General features: G+C 44.7%; 1 protein-coding gene across 6 annotated transcripts in view; it reads right to left on the bottom strand.

Annotated features, from left to right (window-relative positions):
* PIGN (phosphatidylinositol glycan anchor biosynthesis class N) overlaps positions 1-26,958 on the bottom strand; it is a 209,606-nt gene that overhangs the window by 153,759 nt on the left and 28,889 nt on the right. For 4 of the 6 annotated variants that reach the window (XM_074985941.1, XM_074985945.1, XM_074985943.1 and 1 more), the window contains exons 3-6: positions 26,115-26,374; positions 22,280-22,401; positions 13,550-13,648; positions 3,759-3,865 (exon numbers count right to left, since the gene is read on the bottom strand). In XM_074985941.1, the coding sequence (XP_074842042.1) occupies positions 3,759-3,865; positions 13,550-13,648; positions 22,280-22,401; positions 26,115-26,341 (555 nt within the window). In that variant the 5' untranslated portion in view covers positions 26,342-26,374. Of the gene's footprint in view, positions 1-3,758; positions 3,866-13,549; positions 13,734-22,279; positions 22,402-26,114; positions 26,375-26,958 lie in introns of those variants that run through there. The other 2 variants (XM_074985944.1, XM_074985946.1) reach the window with 2 other exon arrangements.

The following is a 26,958-nucleotide window of genomic DNA, read 5'->3' as shown; positions in this document are numbered from 1 at the left end:
CACCAACAATTTTCTGGATACTCCTTCCTGCAACTTGGAAGTTACCTTATTGACACATAGCTGAATAAATGGAATGTGGCAGAGAAGAGGAGCCATACAGTTTTAAAGAAATGTTAAGTTTTCAGATTTAAAATTTCATGTGTATGCATATGTAAGGGAACAGAAAGAGTGTTGAGTGTTCTACTAATGATGCAACAGGAGCAGGAAGGCAGACTTATATTACAGCTTCTGGGGTGTGCACTACATCTAGCTTTGTGCGGACAGTACATGACAATACACAGTCCAAAATCAATGCAGTGTCACACACAGGTGTGTTGTGAAAAAAGTACATTAGAATTTTAAATTCAGGTGCAGCTTCTGAATTACCCACACACCAATCAGAAACTGAAGAGATGACTAACAGAATGTTTTACACTAGAGAATCCTAAGTCCCTCTTGTTCACAGCACAAAAATTATATTGACAAACTGTTGTACAAATAATCATGGCTTGTCCAAGAGAAACTGAACAGTGTATATATAAATTGTACACCATTATTGTCCGATAAGGTAATGTCATTAACTTACGGGGTTTTACGTGCAATAAAATGCAATTCTATCCTAAGAGACACCTGCGCAACTCCATCAAGCTCCAGCAAATTTATATAGATGTTAGTAAGGGCACTACCCCAACACAATGGAGTTACACAGATGCAGCTGAAAGCACATTTGGTCTACATTACTCATACTTATTATGACATGCAACACAAAGTGAACGCAATTGGATTCAGTGCCTGTGAATATGGAGCTGACAATTTAAAAAACACTTTTTTATCTGCAGACTCAGTGAACTGGATATATCAAAGCCAGTAACATACAATGACTATTGAACTCCACAGTGCCTTTTCTCCTTCCACCACTCTTCAGGATATGGCCCCACACTTTACTTTGGGCCTCAAGCCTGCAATAATGCAGTCTAGTATGTGATCTTGTGGGAAATTTCATTGCCAATCTCAAATTACATGCTCCTTTGATTTTATGATAATTGGAGAATTTAAACTATGTCTCTTTCTTGAACAGATATCTCCGCTAGTGTATCAAAATATGGATGGATGGATACTTACATGCTATGATGAATAACACTTATGCTGGATAAAAAGAACTTGAATAAAAATATTGGCAAAGGGATCAGAGCTTGCTGGCTCTCCCACATCAAAATGCTTTAATATGGAGATGATACACAAAAATAAATTACAAAAAAACAACCACAGATCCTTCACAAACTTGGAAGGAGTTTTCCATAACTGGTCCCAGACTAATTTTTAATATGTCTTATTTAAAGATTCATTCAACGGCAGAAAACATTTTGCTATGGGAGAATAAGCAAATATTGTTATGAAAGAGAGTAGTGGAGAGTGTTTAAAACATATTTATTATGGTTAAAACAATAAATATTTTATTACTAACCATTCTAAAACTAACAGAGAGGTAGCCATATTAGTCTGTATTCTAACAAAACAAAACAGCAGTAATGTAGCACTTCACAGACTAACAAAATAATAAATGAAAAAAAGTCAGACTATGAACAGGAGGCAGCTCGACAAATCTAACACCACATTTTACAGACCCCTTTCCTCAGCTCTCACTTTAGAATTCCAAAAGGAACTACACATTCTACTTAAAGAACTCTCTGCCTCTACTCAAGATCAAATTCACTCACACACACCATTTGAACCTCGACCTGGATTATTCTATTTACTGCTTGAAATCCACAAACCTGGAAACCTAGGACGCCCTATCATTTCAAGTATTGGCACCCTTACTACTGGATTGTCCAGCTACGTAGACTCCGTCCTCAAATCCTACACCACCAGCACTCCTAGCTATCTCCAAATACTACTGACATCCTGAGGAAATTACAAAACATTGCAAACCTGACAATTCCATCCTTGCCACCATGGATGTAGAGGCCCACTACACCAACATTCCACATGAAGATGGACTACAAGCTATCAGGAATACCATCCCTGATGTTACCGCAGCAAATCTGGTGGCTGACCTATGTGACTTTATGTGACTTTGTTCTCACCCACAGTTATTTCCAATTTGGGGACAATTTATACTTCCAGATTAGCAGCACTGCTATGGGCACTCACATGGCCCCATAGTATGCTAACATAAAAATGGACAACTTAGAACAATGATTCCTTAGCTCTTGTCCCCTATTGCCCCTCCTTTACTTACACTACATCGATGACATCTTTATTATTTGGACCCATGTAAAGAAACTCTGGAATAATTCTACAGAGATTTTAACAACCTGCACCATACCATCAATCTCAGTATTGACTATTCCACACAAGAGATCCATTTCCTCGATACCACAGTACAAATCACTGATGGCCACCTTCTCTAACAGAAATCCACGGACTGCTACACTTACCTACATGCCTCCAGCTTCCATCCAGTACACAGTACACAATCCATTGTTTATAGTCAAGCCCTGAGATACAATTGCATCTGCTCTGATCCTACCGACAGACACTGAAATCTTCAAGATCTCTACCAAACATTCATGAAACTTAATCACCCACCGGGAGAAGTTTAAAAAAAAAAAAAAGAAAAGAAAAGAAAAAAAAATTGACAGGGTCAGACAAATACCCAGAAACCAGCTACTTCAAGATAGGCCTAAGAAGATCAATAACAGAACACCACTTGTCATTACATATAGTCCCCAGATCAAACCCCTGCAATACATCATTAAAAACTTACAACCCTATGCTAGATCATGATGTTACACTCCAGAATACCCGAGATGACAGGCCTGTCCTTTCTTATAGGCAACCTCCTAACCTAAGAAAGATTCTCACTAGCAATCACAGGCCACACCACGGTAATACTAATCCTAGAAATTTTCCTTGCAACAAACCCCGTTGCCAACTTTGCCCATATATTTATTCTGAGGATCCCATCAAGGGACCTAACCACGTTAGTTACAAGATCATGGGCTCATTCTCATGTACCTCGACCAATATTATATACGCCATTATGTGCCAACAATGCACCTCCAGTACGTACATTGGACCAATCCAGGTAAACTCTTCGCCAAAGAATGAATGGACACAGAGCAGACATCAGGAACCCCAATACACATAAGCTGGTCAGTGAACACTTCAATGGAGTGGGCCATTCTGTTAAAGACCTAAGAATTTGTGTCTTACCACAAAGAGACTTTAAAAACAGTTTGCCTCGAGAAAGTTATGAATTGGAGTTCATCTTCAAATTCAACACATTAACACTTGGTATGAACAAAGACAACAATTACCTTATGCATTACGAGACCTGCTTCCCTTCCTTTGATGCCCGTAATTATCTCAGGAAAGAAACTAAACATCCCCCCACTCCTCACCCCTCTCCTTCAGTCCTATATACTTGATTTGTCAGTTTTTATTGTAATTTTCTTTTGTTTTTGGACCTCTGTACTTATAGAGGTCAGTCTGTATTGGAAATGCTATTGATCTGATGAAGTGGGTCTGTCCCATGAAAGCCCAAACAAATCATTTTGTTAGTCTTTAAGGTGCTACGTTACCGCTGTTTTGTTTAATTGTAAAAGTAGTTACGTTTGGTTCAAGGAACCAGTACTGTATATTAATTATCTCCAAATTCCAGGTCAAACATGACACCTCCAGAAACTCAAAAGGAAAGTATTTTCTTCAATTCCCTAGTTGTAACTGGTGTTTAGAGCATGTAAGTGATACAGAACAGAGACCTATTTATTCACCTTAACATGGTCGAAAACCCAAGTGTCTAATTTAGTTGCATCTTGTGCTCCAAAGTCTTCCTTTTCTGCTGTGTAACAAAACGTATAAACATGATCCCCACTAGCACCTAAAAAAACAATACAGAAACAGTGTTGGGAAGGAATAAGAACAGTGAACATCTCTCCTTTAACAAAAGAAATACATATCACGGCTACATTTTCACTACTGTGATCTTTTGAAGGAAGTCCTTCCAGAAAATCTCAAGAACATCTTTCAAAAGACTGCATCCACACACAAAAAAGCAAATCAAAAGAGTGATCTCTTTCAAAAGAGAGCATCTGCACAGCCCCTACTCTTTCGAAAGAACAGGCCAGGGATCGAAAAGTCTGGCACCATCAGGACTCTTCTTTAGGAAAAAAGGGCCCGTGGAGCATCTACATGTTTTCTTTTGAAAGAAGCTTTCAAAAGAAGGCGCTCCTCCTGATATGGGAGTTACAGAGCACTTTTGAAAGGAGCACTGCATTCTTTTGATTTAATTTCAAATGCTTTTTGTGTAGACACTCCGCTGGATATTCTGTACGTGCGCCTTCTTTCAAAAAATATTTGACAGAACTTGCCAGTGTAGACGCAGTCTACGTGTTAAGCTACAGGACACAAGAAAGTAAAATACCAACACAAACAAGAAAACGTATTAGAAAGAAGAGATGCCTCTTGAATAAGCTTAAATCTCTCTTTATTTTGTTTTCCTTTGTTCCTTGAATTGTACAACTGTTCTCTTTTCATCAAGTATATCGATATTACCAAGATCAGAGATGCACTTATGCATCTTTTTATCTGTGTTATCCCTTCAGTTCCTGGAAGGAAATATCATTTTGAAAAGCAAAAAATGAGTGTAATACTATCCAACTTTATCAGAATGAAACAGGGGCTATAGAACTCATTTAGAAAAACAAAAGGTTGGAAAAGGGTTTGTTTACATAAACAATTAGTCCACGGAAACTGGGGCATAAATTTACCCTGCCCTGCCAGACACCAAACAGTATGCCTATCTTCCAAGGCACTAATTCATTTTGGAAGTTTCATTAACTCACTTCAAATTGACAGCTTTAGTTAATCTGAATTGTCTTTCCTGTGCACCACCATCCACACAGACCTTAAGAAGATGACTTTTTCACATGAATATATTGCTTGGCCCCATATTTGAATTTAGATTTTCAGATCACAAATATTTTAATATACTGCTTCTTCTCATTCTGACACAGATCAATAACTGGACATTAAGAAAAGATTCAGAGAAGATACACCCCAAGTCATTAAAATTTCATTTTATTACAACTGTGGCAACATCAAAAGGTCAGAGTGCAGAATGTTAGTCTGGAATTGGTGATCAAAATTAAAATTGGTGACAGAAAATTAATATTAAAAATCTAGCTTTGAAAAACAAAAGACTTCTAATTTCTGGTATTAAACCTTATGGGAAACCAGGTTACACAATGCCATATTATCCAGACTTTAATTAAAAGACATTAAAACATTCAAATTTATACAAACAAACAAGACAAACAAAAAAAAAAGGTCAAAGAAAGCTTGAGGAATGATGCAAATTAGTTACTCCCAATCAATTCAGAAGGGTAACCTCACTACTGTAACATGCAAGGATAATTTGAGAATGGATTGAGACCTGCACAGTCTTCAAAGATTTTCTTTAAAAATTCACTATGATGTATAAAAAGGGTAGGAGTTATTCACAATGAATGACAATTTTCAGAAAAATGCAGACATGGAACTTCATTTCCACTGATGTGGAAAAATATAGGCTCCAGATAAGACAATCTCATTCTGTACACGTTAAAGACTATACCACGCTGTCTTGTGAAATAAACAAAAGGGAAAACACATCAAAGTACTGTATTTTTGAACCCCTGGTGAGAGCTGAAAACAGGTGGAACTTATAGAAATGCTGCAGTCTGGCAGTGCTGTTAAAATCACAGGGCTCCAAACAAGTCTATTTCTATTATTTATGCATAAATTCCCAACAGGGAAATATTCTTCTGCAAAATCATAGCAACAAAGACTCGAACTGATTTGTTGTTTGTTTCAATTATATAGCGCATTTTCCAGGCTTGTGGGTGAGCTACCGTATCAAGTCCAAGAGCTAGCATTACCTGAATTATACTCAATACCCTTAAAAAGAGATTCTAGGACAGGAGTCTGAAAGCTGTAGTCCTTCACATGGTGTCCCTGTTTTATGATGGATTTTATCCAGAACACATGCTGTAGTTTGCTGAGTTGCTGTCAGAATAGTGAGTAGAATCCTCCAAGGCATTTTTTCAAATCTGCTTATTACTGTCAGTGAAACTGAACAGAGTGGATAAAGTATATCAAAAAAAATGAGAGCGCTCACCATCTCTGCTGAGTGCTGTAACCAGCCTTATTGATGTTATAGTATGCATTGTTGTGCTACCTTCTGATGATGAGATACAGCAAGTGGGAGAAACCGGGAATCAATCTGAAACAATTTTCTGTCCTTGAGAAGTGCCAGAGTCAAGAAACTTAAATGTTCTGTATGTAGTACATGGACTGATTAGAGGAAAGCTTCTACTGCTCCCTACCTTGATCTACCAAATAGAATAATGTGTATTAATGTACAAACAAAAATGGAGAGTACAATGGGTTCTTCCATGGAAAATTTTAGATGCTCTTATAATGGTTCAAAAGGGATATTATAAACAATATCAATTGTGTATTAAGTATCTATCTTTGGAGGCGGAAATGAAAGGCGAGGGAAAAGCCTCCTTTTCCCTCTTAACTGCCAGTAAGGAGGACGCCATAGAGATTTGGGGAAACTTCCTTCAGAAGAGCAGAGGAAAGCACATGAGGTTCAGCTAGGACACATACAACCATGTGGTGCTGCTGCTCAATCCACTAACTGGACACACCGGGAGCCCCAGAAACTAACCAACTAGGTATCAGCTTCTCCCACATCACATGTCCCTGTCTGATGTCTTTTCTCAGCAACAGAATGCAATCTTGCGGTCGGGAGCAGAGTCACCTTTAAAAAGCAAAGAAGGGATGCACAGGGGTCAACACCGTGCAGGGGTCTCTTCAAGGTAAGATCTTTTGAATCTAGCTCTGCTACTCATCAATAGCAGGTTCATGCTGTGGAAACTGTATGCCAGGCACGCTATATGTAAACTGGCACAGGGTAGGACACCCTAAGAAAAAAGAAAGTCTCTCACGCAGTAAGCATGCCTCTTTGAGATGCTTGGTTTCATGGGTTTTCAGATCAGTGATGCAACTTGGAAGTTCCGAACAGTACTATTGAAGAAGCCCCGCGTGTGGCCTATCTGCGTCTCTGAGCCCCAGCCACATAGTTATTAGAGTTAGCATTAGAATTTCTGCTCTTATCTAGTCTCCACCAATGCTCCAAACAAGTTGTTCATAAATTATTGCAGGCCCACACAGGCATGGACAAAGCCAAAACGTACCGGCTTCAAGCGGTCTTCCTCTTGCGATAATATTACGTCCTCTGAAAAGCAGAGCTCTTAGCTCTGCTACTGCAGCAGTTTCTCTCTCGAATGAATTCCCCATGGCTCATTAGAGGAAGCACCACTCTAACAGAACATCTGTGTCAGAGGTGGACTCACACTAGTAAACTATAGCACAGGAGTGGCTAACCAGTTAGGGACTCAGAGCCACAGACAGACTGCAAAGAGCCACATATTATATATCTATCTTAACTATCTAGATATATATTATATACACTCATCCCTCACTCTACGAGCACAATTGGTTCCCAACTTTGTGCTCATAGGCAAAAACTCATAAGAGGGACACTAAATTCTCATTAAAATACATGTAAATGTCTCTGATTGGTTCCTAGAGCTCAGGGAAGGAGTGGAGGTGGGTGGCGCTGCTTTTGGAAGGTAAGTGAACCTTGGGTTTGTGGGTTGGAAAAGGTTAAATGCTGGGGGCCCTTTAGGGACATGAGTGGGAGGGAGGGTTAAAACCTGGCAGCCGGTTGGGTCTGTGGGGTGGGTGGGGGGTTCAGGCTGATGAAGGCTGGGTGTGTGGTTGGGGGAGGGGAGCGGTCAGGCTGTGGGGAGTTAGGTCTACCAGGCTGGCGGGGAGGGGAGGAGGGGGGTCAGGCTGCCATGGGGCCAGTCTGCAGGGCCAGCGGGTGGGGGGAGGTAAGGCTGCTGTGGGTTGGGGCCATGGTACTGGCACAGGGGTCAGGCCACCACGGGGCCAGTCTGTGGGGCCGGGGTCAGGCTGCCGTGGGGCCCGTCTGTGGGGCCAGTGGCTGGGGAGGGGGTCAGGCCACCACCGGGCCAGCAGAGGAGTGGGGGTCAGGCTCCTGCAGGTAGGCACTGCGGGGACGGCAGAGGGTCAGACTAGGGGAGGCTGGAGCCACAGGGAGGGGATTATCCTCGTATTAGCGACGGGAGTTCACTGAACTGAGTGAACTGAGGTAAGCAAATGTGTCCCTCATTTAAGCGAGCGCTCGTAAGTTAAGTACTCGTTTAACAAGGGATGAGTGTATATCTAGATAGACAGAATAAATGCACAATACATAGCTCGGTGCCCACCACCATGGCCAGGCACCCCCAGCCCTCACCCCTTCCTCCTGCTCTAACCCAATCCCCTCCCCCTCCTCCAGAAACAGGAATCCTCAGCTCCCTGCTATAACCCAATCCCCCACCCCTTCCCCAGAGCCAGGAACCCCCAGCCTCCTTGCTCTAACTTGGTGCCCTCCCCCTCAGCCAGCTAACTTCACTTCCCTGCTCAAACTCGATGCCAGTGACTCAGCAGAGCCGCCGCCACCACCACACGCTTCTACCACCATGCACTGGGATGCATGCGCAGAGCGGCAGGTGGCACTCCAGCGTGCAGCTCCCAGTGGCAGCTGCATTTAGTTGCTCAAAGAGCCGCATGTGGCTTGAGAGTTGCAGGTTGGCCACCCTGCATGTGACCAGGAGTCAGGAACCGACAGAGAAGAGCCATAGAGGGAATGGAGGCAAAAGGCAGTTAGGAACACAAGCTGTCTGAGACAGCATGAGAGCCGAGGGATCCTGGGCAGCAGAGGAGAGCTAGCTACAGCTAATAGACGTAGCTGATGAATCTAAGCAGTAGGGTTTTCTTGGCCTAAAGTAGTAACAATGAATTTTGGGGGTGGGGGACAAAACAAAATTGGCTTTTTATTAAAGTCCAAAAAGTGGTCTGTGACAATTATGTACTAAAAATGGGTGAACTTGGAGTTTTGGGGTTCATAGCGACTGTTGCGACTTAACTAGTTTCAAGGTCAAATTTTAAAAAGACCATTTTAAAAAAAAAAAAATCTTTCCTCAGAAAAAAAATATATTTACCACTAAAATATTACAGAAACTCTATTAACCTCTGAAAAATTAGTGTTAAATTTGAAAACTGAATGTATTCGTTAAAGAGAAAAATAGAAAGATTTTAACTATGTCTGTAAATTAAAGCCTAGAATTGCTATGGGTACACTGACGGTCAATGGAAAAAATAAACCTAAATCAACTGTTCAAAAATCTTTCAGAAGTGCAGATTTTAAGGCTCAGTATTTTAGAATTTAAGAAAAACAACAATTAAAAACTATTATTTTTACTAGGGGGACAAAGAATCTACTATGTGTTAGGTTTTTCTGTTGACACATACAATAAATCCTTTACTGTAACATACATTTCTTTCTGACAAGACAAAAACAGTTTCCTGACAAGCTATAGTTTAAGCACTGTTGCTGATAGAACCACGATAGCTGGTATTTTTCCCCTAGTTGGCTTTGAATGGACTATACAACTACTATATGGAAGTCACATTGAAATGTGGATGACCATACAAATGTCTGAAGGAAATCAAGGATAGCTAATATAATTATGGCAACTATAATCTAACTCATTGATGATTACTAGGCAAAAGGCTTTTCATGTGAACGTTCTGACTATTTAGTCATGATGCTGTCAACAAGTGGCATAAAAGAGTCAGTTTTATATTTTATACTATAAACATATAAAACTAACAGTAATAGTAAGCATTTACTTCTACAATAAATATCGACACAAATATATATTGGTGAAGTAATTTCTTCTTAGAAACTAATTATCCAACCCTTTTCCCAGGGCTATATCTACTCCTTAATGATTGCCTTATGAAGTTGCATCACAAATTTCTCAAGTGGTATGGTAATAACCATTTACCTTCTTTCGCAAAAAAAGCCAATAAAAGACAGCACAGTACACAAAAACTAGATTCCACAAATCCCCTCCCAAGAATACATGGCTGCAAAAATGTAAACAATCTGCCAATGGGCTGCATGCCACCTTCTCTTCTCAACACTGCCGCTGCCCCGCCCCCCCCGCAACACAAGCTTGAAGCGGCAGTCCTGGGAAAGCACAACTTCCCCAGAAGACATTAGTTTGCAGCTAGCCAAAAAACTGTTTTTCTGACTAACACAGAAGTGGACAAAAGAGGGAGGGGGCCAAACTATTATCTCTTTATCCAATCACTAAACAACAGTATTCAGGCAAAATACTATTATTGTCATGAAACATATTTAATACAATTTTGTCAGTTCTAAAATTATCAGGGGGAGGAGAAGAACTGGAATTTATCATGTATTAATCTGGTTCATGGATTTCAAGTTTAGTTACAACTGTAGTGTGTACCTTCTTCACTGGGGTAGGGAGGTGGGAATCTTCCTTTACATCATTTTCACTACTCCTAGGATCCTCAATCTGCCATTCCCCTCTTATATCCGTGTTTATATTCCCTACTCCAAGTCCCCAGAGCATGGCCACCACCTTTCTGAAGGCAAGGCTCTTCAAGCCCCTTAATTGGATGAAATGTTAAGTGAAATGCAAACTATATCTCAGCCAAACATACTGCACGCCAGTGTTCTCCCAGCCCTTACCAACCCTGAGAGTGAGAAATCAGCACTAGGAACCTAATCCTGAGCTCAAGGATAGCATCACAACACCTCATGTTTACATTTTTCATATACATTTATATTTTACTGATCTATAATAGGAATGAAAAAACAAACAGTAAATCACATTTCGATTTAATCTATACAGTAGTCATAGGAACAATACAATTAGGAAAACAATTACTAAACATAATTTCTTAATGAAACTCATATGTATATTAAATTCAACTGTAATTTTTTAACTATAAAAATTTCACATTTGCAACAGTATTTACAATATTTATATTACATGCACTGGACCTTACAAACCACCCTTGGAGCCAAATTGCACTCTTCAGGCACAGTCCTACATTGGAGAAAGTGTGGAACCATGACACCCAGAAAGAAAATGATTTAGATGGTGCAGCCTGCTCTACAGAGAAGTCCACCTCTTTGTTAAATGGCATGAATGTGGGATGGAAGAAATCTCCCATCATCTTAGGGACAATAACACGTGCACACAAATAGAACAGCCTTGGTATTCATTCAGTACAGGCATGGCGACTGCCTCTCTCCTTTGCATGGCATATCCAATGGCAGGTAAGATAAGGAAAGCATCTAAATACAACATACATAATAGTGAGAAGTTATGTTCCTTTTCAAGCCTGTTTTCATTTTTTCTGGACTGTGAAGATTTTTTTCCACTCCACTCCCAAATTAAGAGGCCTCAGTCTTGAAAAGATGTGTAGCATTCACTATATTAATGAACAACAAGTCTTGTGGCACCTTTTCGACTAACAGATATTTTGGAACAGCAACAAAGGGTCCTGTGGCACTTTATACACTAACAGAAAAGTTTTGAGCATGAGCTTTCATGAGCACAGACTCACTCCATCAGATGCTGGTCTTGGAAATCTGCAGGGCCAGGTATAAATAAGCCAGAGCAAGGGTGGGGATGACAAGGTTAGCTCAGTCAGCAAGGGTGAGGCTTACTACCAGCAGTTGATCTGGAGGTCTGAACACCAAGGGAGGGGAAGCTGCTTCTGTATTTAGCCAGCCATTCGCAGTCTTTGTTTAAGCCTGAGCTGAGGACGTCGAATTTGCAGATAAATTGCAGCTCAGAAATTTCTCTTTGGAGTCTGGTCCTGAAATTTCTTTGCTGTAGGATAGCTACTTTTAAGTCTGCTACTATGTGGCCCGGGAGATTGAAGTGCTCTCCTACGGGTTTTTGTATATTGCCATTTCTGATATCTGATTTGTGTGCGTTTATTCTTTTACGTAGAGACTGTCCAGTTTGTCCGATGTACATAGCAGAGGGGCATTGCTGGCACATGATGGCATAAATTATATTGGTAGATGTGCAGCTGAATGAACCCACGATGGTGTGGCTGATCTGGTTAGGTCCTGTAATGGTGTTGCTAGAGTAGATATGTGGGCAGAGCTGGCAACGAGGTTTGTTGCATGGATGGGTCCCTGAGTTAGAGTGACTGTGGTCTGGTGTATAGTTGCTGGTTAGGATTTGCTTCAGGTTGGCAGGTTGTGTGTGGGCAAGGACCGGTCTGCCTCCCAAGGCCTGTGAAAGTGGGGAATCATTGTCCAGGATGGGTTGCAAATCCCTGATGATGCGCTGTAGAGGTTTTAGCTGAGGACTGTGGGTGATGGCTAGTGGTGTTCTGCTGGTTTCTCTCTTGGGCTTGTCCTGTAGTAAGAGGCTTTGTGGCACACGTCTGGCTCTGTTGATCTGTTTTTTCACTTCCTCAGGTGGGTATTGCAGTTTCAAGAATGCTTGGTAGAGATCCTGTAGGTGTTTGTCTCTGTCAGAGGGGTTGGAGCAAATGTGGTTATATCTTAGTGCTTGGCGGTACACAATGGATCGTGTGGTGTGTCTGGGATGGAAGCTGGAGGCATGAAGGTAGGCGTAGTGGTCAGTAGGTTTACGGTATAGGGTGGTATTGATGTTGCCATCTTGTATTAGCACCGTGGTGTCCACGAAGTGGATCTCCTGTGTGGACTGTTCCAGGCTGAGGTTGATGTTGGGGTGAAAGTTGTTGAAGTCCCGGTGGAATTCCTCCAGAGTCTCCTTCCCATGGGTCCAGATGATGAAGATATCATCAATGTAGTGTAAGTAGAGACAGGGTGTTAGTGGACAAGAGCTAAGGAAGTGTTGTTCCAGGTCAGCCATGAAAATATTGGCATATTGAGGGGCCATGCAGGTACCCATAGCTGTGCCGCTGATTTGAAGGTATATATCGTCGCCAAATCTGAAATAGTTGTGTGTGATGATAAAGTTACAGAGCTCAGCCATCAGATGTGCTGTAGCATCATCAGGGATACTGTTCCGGACAGCATTTATTCCATCTTTGTGTGGGATGTTGGTATAGAGAGCCTCTACATCCACGGTGGCTAGGATAGTGTTTTCTGGTAGGTCATCAATGTCTTGCAGTTTTCTCAGGAAGTCAGTGGTGTCTCGGAGATAGTTTGGAGTGGTCTTTGCCCATGAAAGCTTACGCTCCAAAATATCTGTTAGTCTATAAAGTACCACAAGACTTCTTTTTGTTCTCGAAGCTACAGACTAACGCAGCTACCTCTCTGATGTATTAATAAAACCACAACCACCATAAAGCATTGCTGGAAAATTTGGTTTACCTATTGCAAAAGACCAGGGCTTATCCTACTCCCATATGTAGTATTTCTTTAAGATTCTGGTTTTATAATTTCTGTATGCAAAGGGTAATTTATAATAATACAAAGGCCTACAGAAGTACTAATTATTGGAAACTCCTGCCAATACCTCTCTTACTAATTTACTTTAAAAAAAACTGTTATACACTACACTGGTGGCTATGACATGGTTTATCAGTTAAACTGATGCACATAATGTAAGCTTACCTTTAGCAAACATAGGTAAAATATCTGGACTTCCCCAGCTCCAAGTATATTTACTTTCATTGAAAAATGAATCAAATTCAACTGGATTCTCTTTCCATCCTGTCAAAACGAACATTAATGTTAATGGGGTTTTCCAGGAGTAAGAGAGTACCAGATGCAGGCCACTGCCTGATGATTAACAGCACTAGAAAACAGAAAACATTTTAAAGGTTTATTTTAATAATATTGTCATGAGGCCCCTCATACTTTTTGAAAACTGGCTCATGAATATACATAAGTTGAAAACACTTTCTGCAAAACAGGTCATGTAACCTACCATTCAAAAGACTGTGATCCCCTCAATGTGTATATCCTATTTCTGTGCATTTATCTTTCTTTTATATGAAGTTCAAAATATTAAGTGGAAACTTATTTTGTTAGTCTATGTATTCTAGTAAAAGCCATTAGTAATACTTTGAGAACTTGATGGCTCAGTGATCAAGTCAATTACCCGTGGATGGTTTTGCATTTCCTGTTAGCACACTGTGGTTGGTCCTACAAAGATATGCGCCCAGGCCAACGGATGCTGGAACCTATTTTGAATCTGGTATTTGTTCTGGGATAAGGAGGCACTTTTACCCTGATGTGCCAATATGGCTGAGCTCCATTTGGTTTTTCTGCCTTCCTCAAAGTATTATGGAGCCACAGTTAGGTTGCAACCTGTTTTTCATCTGCGTAAGTGTGTTCATCAATACCTAATTACTTTAATGAACTTTGAATCAGGGCCTGACTGAGGCTTGGCTCTGTGGGAACCATTATCAGCCTGTCCCAGATTAATGACATTTGTATTGAATAGAATCAGGTATCCTATCCACCCTATTAAATGATGACTTCATTTAGATACACAAAGGAAAAGATAAAGATGTTAAAAATAACCCAAGAGCTGGGAAATTCCAAATCAGAAAAAATAAAACTACTTTCAAAAACCATGTCACTTTTCACATCATTCACAAAACCCAAACATTTAGAAACAACTAAATAACCATATAAGGACATAAATTTTACAATAATCATATACGTACAACATATACTTGTCAAGTATAAAAAAATGCATGTTTCATCACAGTTCAACAAACTGGTCTTTCATCTGGAATTTCAAAACAGAAGACAAAACAATATTCTGTAGAAAATATTAAAAATCTACGCGTTAACACACTGATCAACATGAAATTCTACACAATACATATAAATCTACCATCACTGATAAATGTATACATTTCCCTATTAAATGACACATGCAGTAATATAAAAAGAATAGCAATGAATATTTAATAAAAAAAATGTTAGTAGATAAATAGTTTAGCTAGTATTTTCCACCCAACAGAAGAAAATCAAGCTAACTAAATAAAACATTAAATCTGGTACTTTTCCACTCAATGGGAACATAAGAACATAAGAATGGCCATACTGGGTCAGACCAAAGGTCCATCCAGCCCAGCATCCCATCTGCCGACGGTGGCCAATGCCAGCTGCCCCAGAGAAGGAGAACAGAAGACAATGATCAAGTGATTTATCTCCTGCCATCCATCTCCTGCCCTTGTTCTGAAGGCTAGGGCACCATACTTTATCCCTGGCTAATAGCCATTTATGGACCTAACCTGCAAAAATTTATCAAGCTCTTTTTTAAACCCTAATAGAGTCCTGGCCTTCACAGCCTCCTCGGGCAAGGAGTTCCACAGGTTGACTGTGCGCTGTGTGAAGAAAAATTTCCTTTTATTAGTTTTGAACCTACTACCCATCAATTTCATTTGGTGTCCCCTAGTTCTTGTATTATGGGAAAAGGTAAATAATTTTTCACTGAGAAAAATCTTAACTGAGCACACAAAATTCCCACCTTGGGCAAAATGGATATAAAGCGGGGGGAAACAAACAATGGGAGGTAGTTGCCAGATGCCAGACCCTGACCTCCCACACTTGCCACCCAAGATGCCTGCTCGAAACATCTAAGACTGACCAGAGGAAGGGACTGGGTCCATGATAAGAGGCTTCCTAGCTTGTGAAAGAAATCATTACAACTGTCAGGGTAAGCATCTGCTTGTAACAAGTTTCTCAGTATATTAGGATTAGCTGGCCTGTTTTGTTTATTTTGGCTTAGTATCTTATTTTGATCTGTTTCTTTTCACTTGTAAGTAATTGCTACTGAGTGCAGCGGGAGGGGAGCAACCACTGTGCATACCTCTCATTAATAAAGAGGGTGAACTTACAAGATTTCCTGTGTAAAACCTATTCAGAATAAGACAGATTTATTTGAGGTTTTGGTCCTTTTGGGAGTTGGATTCTTGGGTACTGTCAACAGCCCTATAGCTGAGCTCTCTCATAACTGAGATGGTTCAGTGTCTGTGTTAGGGCTGTTACCCCAATTCTGTGCCTTGGATGGGAGAGACCATAGCTTCTGACCCAGCAAGAAAGGGGGATACAGAGCCTCAGAGGGCAGGAAAGTGGGCTCAGTGGCTTGATCAGCACACCAGGTGCCAACCCCAAGGGAACCCCTTTGAGTTAACCCATCATGGAATTTTCTAGTAAATGCTAGAGTTAAGATTACACCTCACTTCATTTTAATCCAATTGGTTTATGCTTATAACTCTAAACAAATTTTGGTTGATCTTCATTGTGTCTGCTGTTAAAGGTTTTAATAAGTCCAAGATACTAGTCTACTCTTTCTTTCCACTGGCAAGGATGACAAACAAACTTGTTATCACTTTTTTTCAAAGTAAGATAATTTAAAGACTACTTTGTGCATACATAGCTCAAAAGTGGTTGAACTTGACCAGTACTTCCAGGTATTAACCTGGAAGCTTTTCTTCTGTATTGATCAAATAATTTTAAGTGACTTAGGCTGCGTCTACACTAGCTCTCAACTTGGAAGGGAGCATGGTAAGTAGGGTGTCGGGATATTACTAATGAAGTGCTGCAGTGCATATGCAGCACTTCATTAAGCTAATTTTCCCCCACGGCAATTTCGAAGTGGCAAACTTCGAAGTGCCGGCCTGTGCGTAGCCCCAGCTAACCTGCGGGGACTTTGAAGTAAGTCCCTTTACTCCTCAAAAAGTTTGCAGCTTCAAAGTTTTCATGGGGGAGAATTAGCTTAATGAAGTACTGCATATGCACTGCAGCACTTCCTTAGTAATCTCCCAACAATAATTGCCATGCTCCCTTCAAAGTTGGGAGCTAGTGTAGACACAGCCTTAAAGTTTTGGCCTTCTCCATGTGCAGTACAAGTTGAACCTCTATAATCCAGCACCCTCAGGACCTGACCCATGCCAGACAAGAGAATTTGTCCTGGACCACAGGAGGTAAATATTGTTTAGCAGCATTAGCAACACTTCCACTGTTTACTTGGCTCTTAGAAGATATTTAGGGGTAAATTACAACTAAACAACAGCATAGAACACTGAGAGCCAGGACTGATGGCTGGACACAAACTTTACTAGATCACAGGAAACTTGGCCACACTCATGACATGTGGTCACCAAGCTAATTAAAATCATACTAGATTATGGATGTTGCCAGCCAAAGGAGTTCTGGATTAGAGAGGTTTAACCTATACAAAGTTTCCATCATGTTTAGAGTTCAATAGGAACTGGACTAAGATCATCAACTAATTTTATTTAGACCCAGGTTCAAATGCATCAAGTTAAAAAATAAATAAACAAATATTTTTTAAAAGAACAGTCTTTATGATAGCTTTGCTATATGGCCCTCCATAAGGGCCTTTGACCCCTCATATTCTACGTTCTTGTCCCAATCTCCAGATATTTATTGAGTAAATTCTGCCCTATGAGGCAGGATTTATTTCCCATAAAGTGGCTCCTTCCAGAGTTGTTGCCTGTTTCCATAGAGATAGGCAACAGAACTATACAGAGAGACAGTCCATGCCATCTCCTCCAGGGTGCGTCTACACTAGCTGGCTACTTCGAAGTAGCCGGCACAACGTCGAAATAGCACGCAACGCGTCTACACGCGCCATGTGCTATTTCGACATTCAAATCGACGTTAAGCGGCAAGACGCTGAAATCTCTATTCCCATCTGAAGATCGGAACAGCGCCCTACTTCGATGTTCAACGTCAAAGTAGGGCATGTGTAGATGATCCGTGTCCGGCTACTTTGAAATAGCAGTTTCCGCACTGGTGGCAATCAGTTATTAGGCAGAGACATGCTGTCCAGCCCCTGCGGGGCTCCATGATCTCCATGCCCAGCAGTTCTTAAAGCTGCATGGACCCAGAAACCCCATAGCAGGAAGCTGACACTGTGCAGGCAGCGGCCATGCCACGAGGTGTCCTTGCACAGCCCAGAGGGGCACCATGGCAGCCAGCCAGCCTCCCCAACGCCCGCCCTCTGGGCCATCCCAGGGCTCCCAGGCCTCCATCCGGCGGGGTAGGAAGCGGAGCCCCTCCTGGACTGACCCTGAGCTCTGTGACCTGCTGGGGCTCTGGGGTGAGGAGAAGGTGCTACATATCATGGGGAGCAAGCGGCGGAATGCGGAGGTGTTCGCCTGGCTGGCCGAGGGCCTGGCTGCCCGGGGTCACCCTGCCCGCACTCCTGACCATGTCAGGAGTAAGGTCAAGGAGTTGCGGCAGGGTTACGCCCAGGCCTGGGACTCAGCCAGCCGGTCTGGGGCTGCCCCCACCGCTTGCCCCTATTACCGGGAGCTCAGGGCTATCCTGGGCCCCCTGGGGCACCTCCTCCCGCCAGCCAACCTTGACACCACGGCCGATGAGCCCCAGCCGGCCTCGGAGCCAGGGTCGGATCCGGAGCCCAGCCCTGCCCCCACCAGGGCCAGAGCCGGGACCCTCCACCCCCGCCACCAAGTGGTCCAGCGAGGAGGGGGAGCTCGTGCTGGACATCCCATCTCGCAGCTCCAGCCAGGTGTCCGCTAGAGGGGCCTCTCCTGATCCTGGCAGCGCACCGTCGGGTACGTACTCCACAGGGCACAGACCCCCTGAGCATGGGGCGGGGGCACCACTCGATCGGGGGCCCCCCACATCCCCACAACACCCCAGCCTGCCATGGCCCAGGCAGACCATGGCCCAGGGACGGTGCCACAGCCACCAGTGCCCAGCAGCAACTCCACTCATGGACAGTGCCCTGCCCCACCCCCACTGGGAGGTGAGGGGGTGGACCACTGGAAGGGGCCACCCACAGGATCACTGCATGCACCTATGGGGGAAGGGGGGGGAACCACAGGCCCTTGGGGGGATGGTGGTGGGCCACGGGTCAGGGCTGGGTACTCACGGCCTCCCTTCCCCATTTCCCCCTATTTCTGCACCCACACCATCCATGGTCCCGAGACCACCGGACCACCAACACCCGGGGTCGCCGCCTGCACCGGGAAGGGCCCACCCCCACCAGGGCCACTGCCGCAGCACATGTGACCCGGAGGTGGCTGCTGCCCTCCGGCGCCCGGCGGACATCATGGAGCGGAGACTCCAATTTGAGGAGCGGGAGGCTGCCTGGCACCGGGAGGCCTGGCGGGAGTTTATGGCCACCTTCAACTGGGTGGCCAACACCTTTGAGGAGCTGGTGGCCCGTCTGCCCACCCCCAATGTCCTCCGTGCTGCCCCGCCCGCTGCCCCGCCTGCCACCCCACCCACCAGCTCTGCAGGGCAGGAGCCACCTGGGGCCAATGACCGGGCTGAGGACCCACCTTGGCCATACCTCTCTGTCCTCCCGGCCCCCAGCCAGCCTCGCCGGGGACCCCGGCTCGGGGGGCACTGGTCACCCGAACGCGCCGGGGGTCGCACCCTTCCACCTCCGCCCTGGAATGATGGGACAATGTGTGGCCTGCCCACATCTCCCCCCTGTATATAGTTGTCCCTGTCCTTGTATATAGTTATTTATAGTTGACCCCCCTGTACATAGTTTCTTATAGATGCCCCCACCTGTATATATTTATTTTCAATGATTCTGTTTTATTTGGTTTATATATGCTGAAAAGAGGCAAAAATTTTGGTTATGTAAATAATGACAGTTTTATTTTTCAAAAAACCTGTGTCTCATGTCCTTTTGGTGAGGGTGGGGTGTGGGTGCTGGGGCGGGTTGCAGGGATGGCCTGGGTGTCGCTCACTAGGCCCCCTGGTCGAAGTATTCCCTCAGGGCCGCCCGGACCTGGACCCCATCCTGGTGGGCCTAGCGGCTCAGGGCAGCGGCTGGCTGGGGTTAGGCTGTTCCAGCCTCCAGTGCCCAGCCCCGCACGAAGGCCTCCCCCTTGCTTTCCACCAGGTTGTGGAGTGTGCAGCAGGCCCCCACAACCTGGGGGACGTTTTGGACGCCCAGGTTGAGGTATGCCAGGAGGCAACGCCAGTGGCCCTTCAAGCGCCCGAAGGCTCGCTCGACCACTTGGTGGGCATGGTTGAGTCGGGCGTTGTAGCGCTTCTGGCTAGCATTGAGGTGGCCTGTATAGGGCCGCAGAAGCCAGGGCTGGAGCGGGTAAGCCGCATCCCCAACAATGCAGAGGGGTACAGTGGTGGTATCCCCCAGAGGGCATAGTCCCAAATTCCAGAAAACGCATGCATCATGGGTACAGCCGGGCCAGCCCACGTATATGTCCTGGAAGCGGCCACAGCTGTCCACCATGGCCTGCAGGACCACAGAGTGGTAGCCCTTCCTGTTGATATAGCAGCCACCACCGTGTTCTGGGGTGCGGATGGGGATGTGGGTCCCATCGACGGCTCCAAAGCAGTTGGGGAATCCCATGGTGGTGAATCCCTCGACGGCTGCGTCCAGGTCCTCGACTCTGATGACCCTCCTCAGCAGCAGGGCACTGAGTGCACGCACCACCTGTGCAGAGGGAACATGGGTGCCTGTGAGGGTTTGCAGAATGTGACCCCCTCACCCAGGACCCCCTCCTCAGGCCCCCCTCACCCAGGGGGTTCAGACCCAGGCCTCCTTACCTCCATGAGGACAGCCCCGACTGTGGCCTTTCCCACTCCAAACTGCTAGCCCATGGAGCGGTAGCTGTCTGGAGTGGCCAGCTTCCAGACAGCTATTGCGACCCTCTTCTCGACGGGGAGGGCGCGCCGCATCCGGGTGTCGTGGTGCCCGAGTGCAGGGGTGAGCCACTGGCAGAGCTCCATGAAGGTCTGCCGGCTCATGCAGAAGTTCCACAGCCACTGTTCATCATTCCATTCCCCCCATAACCAGGTGCTCCCACCACTCGGTGCTGGAGGGGTAGCTCCAGAGTCAGCGGGGCACCCGGAGGAGGGGGAGGAGCCGGAGGGCCCGATGGTCTAGGGTATCTCCTGGTGCCACTGGGGAGGGCTCCCATTCCAAAAGGTGCTGGGCAGCTGCCCAGGCAGCATCTAGAAGGGCACCTGCTCCGCTGGAGGAGGCTTGGAGGGCTTCCAGCTGCTGCTGGACGTCCATGTCTGCGGGCTCAAGGTCTGCGAGGCTTGTATCACCAACGCAGGGCTGCTTGTGCAGTGAAAGCCAGGTGTGTCTGGGAGGGACCCTTTAAGGGAGCGGCTTGCAGCTGCCCCGGAAGGGCTAGTCTGCTCTGTGACCCCGTCCACGTGCCTTCTTGGTCCCTTATTTCAAAAGGGGGGCTTGTGTGCGTGGACACTCCGTGTTTCGTTCCGGGTCGGCTCCTTTCAATGTTCCCCAGCTCTACTTAGACGTTGAACGTCGACGTCACCATCCCTGGAGGATGTGTAGACGATAATCATCAAAGTAGCCTATTTCCATGTTCTTCCTTTGAAATAGGCTACTTCGACTAAGTGTCCTAGTGTAGATGTAGCCCCACTCCCACATTTGCAGCTGATGCTGGCATGTGGATCCCTTTGGGAGCAGGAACACACTATTGAAGATCAAAATTCTTTTCACCACCACCTCCAGATGAAGTCCACAGAAATTTGACCCACCTATGTCAGGTGAAAGCCTGCATGCAGACCAGTATACTGGTTGGCTGAAGTCCTACACACAGGTTATTATAGAGACAACATAAGGTAAAAACATTCAGTCACTGCTAACTGGGGCCAGATCTGAATTAACATCCTAAAGACAAATTGTAAATAACCCATTACTGACGAATCCTCTAAATCAGGGGTCCACAAAGCAGGGGGCAGGCCCCCAGTGGGGGCAAGCCATTTCATAATGGGGGTGCAGCACAATCAGCTGTTGGGTTTTAGACTCATCCATCTCATTAAAAATGTTAAAATACGTTATTGTTTTTATGTATGTGTAGTCATAGTTATATACACCAATTAATAAAGTTATACAGTCTACATACTTATTTGCTTACACGTGCTGAAAGGTTGTTTTTTTTTTCTGTTCATGTGACTATAATCCAAAATTTCCCTCAGTTTGTATGACATTAGACAGCTTGGGGGTACCCCTACTAATTGCAGGGACGAAAAGTGGGGCCCAAGGTAAAAACTTTGCCCACCCCTGCTCTAAATCACCCCCAACTCAGAAGCACAATTAGCAGTCCCTAGTCCAGGTGTCATGAATTACAAACTCCAAACTCATGGACTCATGAATGAAAGTACAGTACAATAATTAACCCTCAAACATGAATAAAACTATACAAATCCTATTTCTGCAAATATTAATAGTGGAGAATTCTTCAAAAATTAACTCATGTTTTTTAGTCTATTATGTTCACATGTAGTGACCGATTTTTTACTTCACTATGCCACCAAATGAACTTATTTGGTGGATGATGTTAAATTTGTTGGGACCTGTTGCTTTCCTACCTTTAGCAACTGCACTGACATCTTCATAAAATCCAGCTATAATTGCCACATGCCCTGGTCTAGATTCTGTTGGAACGTGAGTATGAGATATTCCCCAGCTGCCTTTGTTTTCTATGATTTTCCTGAAAAGAAAATACAAGTAATTACTTCACAAGACTACATATTCATGCAAAGGTAGTTTGTTGACACAGAAAAAGTAATGGCTAGATGCTATTAGTATTAAATTCAAAAATCATATTTTTGTCACTATAACTAATACTTACCAGCCGTAATTACCATCATAGTCAGCCACCATTGTGGAGATAGGAGGTTAATACATATTATCATCCATTTCTAGTTAATACATTTTTCTATTTCTACCTTTTTATAGTAGAGGTTATTCACTTTTTTCTAATAAAGGTTATTCATCTTTTTCCTCCCTCAATTTTTTTTCTAGCTTTTGCATCTCCTTCATTTTACCTGTAAATTTCCAGGTTAGGTTTCTTTCTTCCTCAATAAATAAAAAAGAGCCCATTGTGCATATTTCTTGTAATGCTGCCCTTTTTCTGGACTAAGTTTCATAACCGAGAGGGGTCACTGATGAGGGACGAAGACAAGAGGTACAATGGAGCTACTCAATTTTACAATCTTTAATACCCATTTCTCAGAAGTAATCTTCTCCCATGAAGACGGAGGGAGAGAAAAGTCCCCAAACGGAGAGAGAGTCAAGTAAAACAATGGAACAGGAGAACCAAGAAGCAAAATTGATCTAGAACCATCAAAAAATATCAAAACTTAAGTCGTCGAAGAGTATGTGGTGAGTGGTCTCTGTCTGAAACATTATTTTCTTTTTAGGCAGATCAGTAGGTGTCTGGAAACCAGCAAACTGGACAAGGTAGAAAATCTGAGTCAACTGGGATCTTTGTTTAATTACAGGTATAAAAATCCCGAGCTATTGCAAAGAAGCCCAGAGTCCCTCAATGTGTGCAATGATTCATCACGGACCTCAGCAAAAGCTTTCAGAAAAAGGGAGATTCTAGACAGTATTTTGGTGCTTCCTAGAGAATCCAGAGGATTGCAGCCAGGATGCTCAATATACCATGACTGCCATGGAGTCATGCAGTATCAGTTGCACCTAGGGAGGTCTGTAATGATGTTCTAGCAATAAACGAACCTTCTGTTTGCAAAGTTCTGCCTGAAGGTAGTCAATAAACCAAGTGAAGTTGGAATAGTTACTGTAATTGTATTTTACCATATGAGCATGGTAATTTGCAGTCCTAAATTGTGGAACTGCTGCGGAGTAACTCTTATGGCTATAAAGGTCAAGGCATTTTTTCCTTGCCATGCTGGGTAAATTAAATGTGGTGCTCTCTGTCACATTCATTTACTGTTTAAACAGCCTCAGAGTTCGAAAGATGTGAAAATAAAACATCACAGTTATTGGCTGGGACACACTAACTTTTAATAACATTTTACATGAGGATGGTGCCATTAGCTGTAGGGTTGCCAGGCCTCTGATTTTCTTACAGAATGCAGAAGAGAGACCAAGGCAGCTCCAGTTAGCACTGCTGTCTGGGCTTTTAAAAGTCTGTTCAACAGTGCAAAAGGGATAAGGGATAAAGCAGACTCTATCCACCTTGGCTCTATGCCACTCCCAGAAGTGGCTGGCACCTAGGCACAGCAGGGGTGATCAACAAGCTTCACTTGCTAAACTCCCCGCCCCCCCCAGCACTGGCTCTCCAACTCCTATTGGCTGGGAACTGCAGCCAATGGGAGCTATGGGGATGGCGCCTGGGTGCGTGGACTGTGCACACCCCACAAACAGAGAGCCTGCTTTAACCCTGCTGTGATGCTGACTGGGAGCTGCCTGCAGTAAGTGCCGTCTGGTTAGAGCCTGTGCCCCAAACTACCTGCCCCAGGTTGGAACCCCCACCCATAGCCAAGCTACCTCTCAGAACTCTACCCCACACCTGCCCTGCCCTGAGCCCACTCCTGCACTCTATACTTCTCATCCCCAGCCTCACCCCAGTGCCCACACCCCCAGCCAGACCCTTCACTTCCTCCCCAACCCCCTGCCACAGCCCAGTGGAAGTGAGTGAGGAGGGGGGAGAGTGAGGGCTGCAGTGAGTACAGTCAGGGCCTCAGAAAAGAGGCAAGACAGAAGAAAGTTGAAAACCCAACTGCCACCCCTCCTGGTTTCGCCAGCAGTCACCTGGAAGGCTACTGAAGCCAAACCAGGAGATTTTAAGGCCACTAAAAATCCAGCAGCACAGTGGGGCTCAGGCGGTTTCACCACCTATCTTGGATCCATTCCACTCCCAGAAGCGGCTGGCACAAGCCGGGAGCAGGAGCAGCACGCAGAACCAACCCTGCGAGCACTGACTCTGAATCTCTGGCTGGTCAGGAACTGCTGCCAATGGGAGCAGTGAAAGTAGTGAAGATTGTCCCTACAGGTTGGAGCAGCATGCAGGGGCCACAAGGATGTGCTGGCCACTTCCAGATGTAGTGCAGGACAAGGGCAGGCAGGAATCCTGCCTTAGCACAACTGTGCTATCAAATAGGAGCCACCTGAGGTATGTGCCACTAAGCCAGCACCCAGGCTCTTCGTCTCTCCCATCCGAAGCCCTGAGTCCCCTCTCAGCATCCCAACTTCCTGCCCCAGTCCCCTCCTGCACCCAATCTCGCTCCAAGAACCCACATCTCTTGCACTCCAACTCCCTACCTCAGGTTCCAAAGCACCCTCCCACACGATGAACCCTGTGGTGACAGCACAGAGCCTGCACCCCCTCCTACACCCAAATCCTATGCCACAGCCCAGAGAGAGTGAGTAAGGGTGAGGAGAACAAGCAACTGGGGAGAAGGGATGTAGCAGGACAGAGACTCTGAGATGTGGCAGGAAGGGGCATGGCCTCACAGACGGGGTGAGACAAGGATGTGTGCTTTGTGAGATTAGACAGTTGGCAACCCTAATTAGCTGGGTCTGTTAGATGGTCTTGGAATCTAGAAGGGCCTCATAAAAGGACAGAGTCACTCCAAAGTAGAAGGCGTCACATACAAAATGTCTTTGAGCTTGTGCTGCAACTCCAGGAGCAACTCAAGGAGGATGTGCAATGAGTCCGCAACACATTTGATTAGCTCCTTAAATTGTTTGAAGTCATTGGCCACAAAAGTGGGGGAGGCCACTGGGGAAGATAAGGAGATACTAATTAACAGCCTTCTTGTCTGCCCTCGCTTCTTGCTCTTCAAAGTCTTCCTCCAATTATTGAGATAGTGAAGAAATGAAGTAGAGGCCTGCCTCCCCGGTGTCCCTGCCAGCAGCCCAAGAACTGTTGTAATAGGCAGCTAAGGGTCCCACTATGGAACATAGGGTCAATGACATGGCATCCACTGCTGCTCACAGCAGTGAGGAGAAGCCTGGGTTTGCGGCTCACATGAATCATCACAGTCCTTGAAGGTGTCATAGAAGGTGCCCCTAATTTGGCAGGTACAGGAATCTTACACAGAAATATGGGACTCTAAAGAAAGATCCTCCTCATCGTACAAAGGGGGAGCTCTGCCCAGGTGTGGAGTCCAGTGGTACCAGGGAATAAGATAACACACCATCAGTTTGAACTCAATTTATGTTTAAATACTTTTCTTCAGAATCCTAAGGTTTGATTTTTTTTTAATTTACTTTTGTGGAACATAATTCTGCAATATAATATTCAGCCCTGGAATCACAGAGGACCTGATCAGAAATTACCACTATTCTGAATCTGTTTCTCTTCTCCCTGAAGAGAAGGCAATTTTGCAAAATGTTTAATGGGACAGCATGACTTAAGATTTTTAGGAACAAAGTGTTATCAGAGACACTTACCTAAGGTAAGGTGCTCGAGGAGTACCATCATAATCTAATTCATACAACACATCTGCCCGCAAGCCATCAGCAACAAAAAGCACCAGTCGCTTAGCAGGTGGTGGCAATGGAGTACGGTGAGGAGTCATGCCATGAACCAAAGGAGAGGTGAAGTAGATGTCAAAAATAGAGGCCAAGAATACGCAATGCACAAGGAGACCAGCAATTACGAAGATTAGCATATCCATGCTGATATGTGGTTCCTAAAGCAAAGGTCAACGCTGAGGAAGGAAAATACAGGAAATTAGTTTACTCAGTCACATGAAACTTCTGAGCTACATTTATCATAGAAAGGCCTCTCCAGAGTCAGATATACAACCAGGTTTTTCATTATAAATCCTTGCCAGTCTGTTCCTCTCTCCCAAAATGAAAGCAAAGAAAAATGTTTCAAACTGTTTTTTGCAATAAAGATCATTAACAATTACCTTGATCTGAAATATTGTCTTTTCCTCAGTACAGTAAACCCTCAAAATGCATGACTTCAAGTTGCGCTTACCTCACATTACCGCAAGTTAAGTGCAACTCAAAATCCCCCCCTGAGCTCAACCCCGCCAGCCCTGGTCACCATTGGCGCATGGCTCCAGTTCACCTCCACCCCCATCTCCCCTGCACCCTTAACCCATCCCAGGCTTAACCCCCTTGCCCCCTCCCACAGCTAGGGCAACCATATCTGCCTGTCCCACATATGGGACAGGGTGATATGGGGGGGGCAACTCCTCCTGGCTGCACCAGTGGGCGCCCCCCACTTCAGCCCTGGGAAAGTGGTGACAGCAGGCGCTGCCCCACCCAGAGCCCCAGGAAAGTG

The sequence above is a fragment of the Carettochelys insculpta genome, chromosome 2 (assembly GCF_033958435.1).
Source record: "Carettochelys insculpta isolate YL-2023 chromosome 2, ASM3395843v1, whole genome shotgun sequence".
Lineage (NCBI taxonomy): Eukaryota > Metazoa > Chordata > Testudines > Carettochelyidae > Carettochelys > Carettochelys insculpta.
This window is presented reverse-complemented; position numbering and strand designations above follow the sequence as displayed.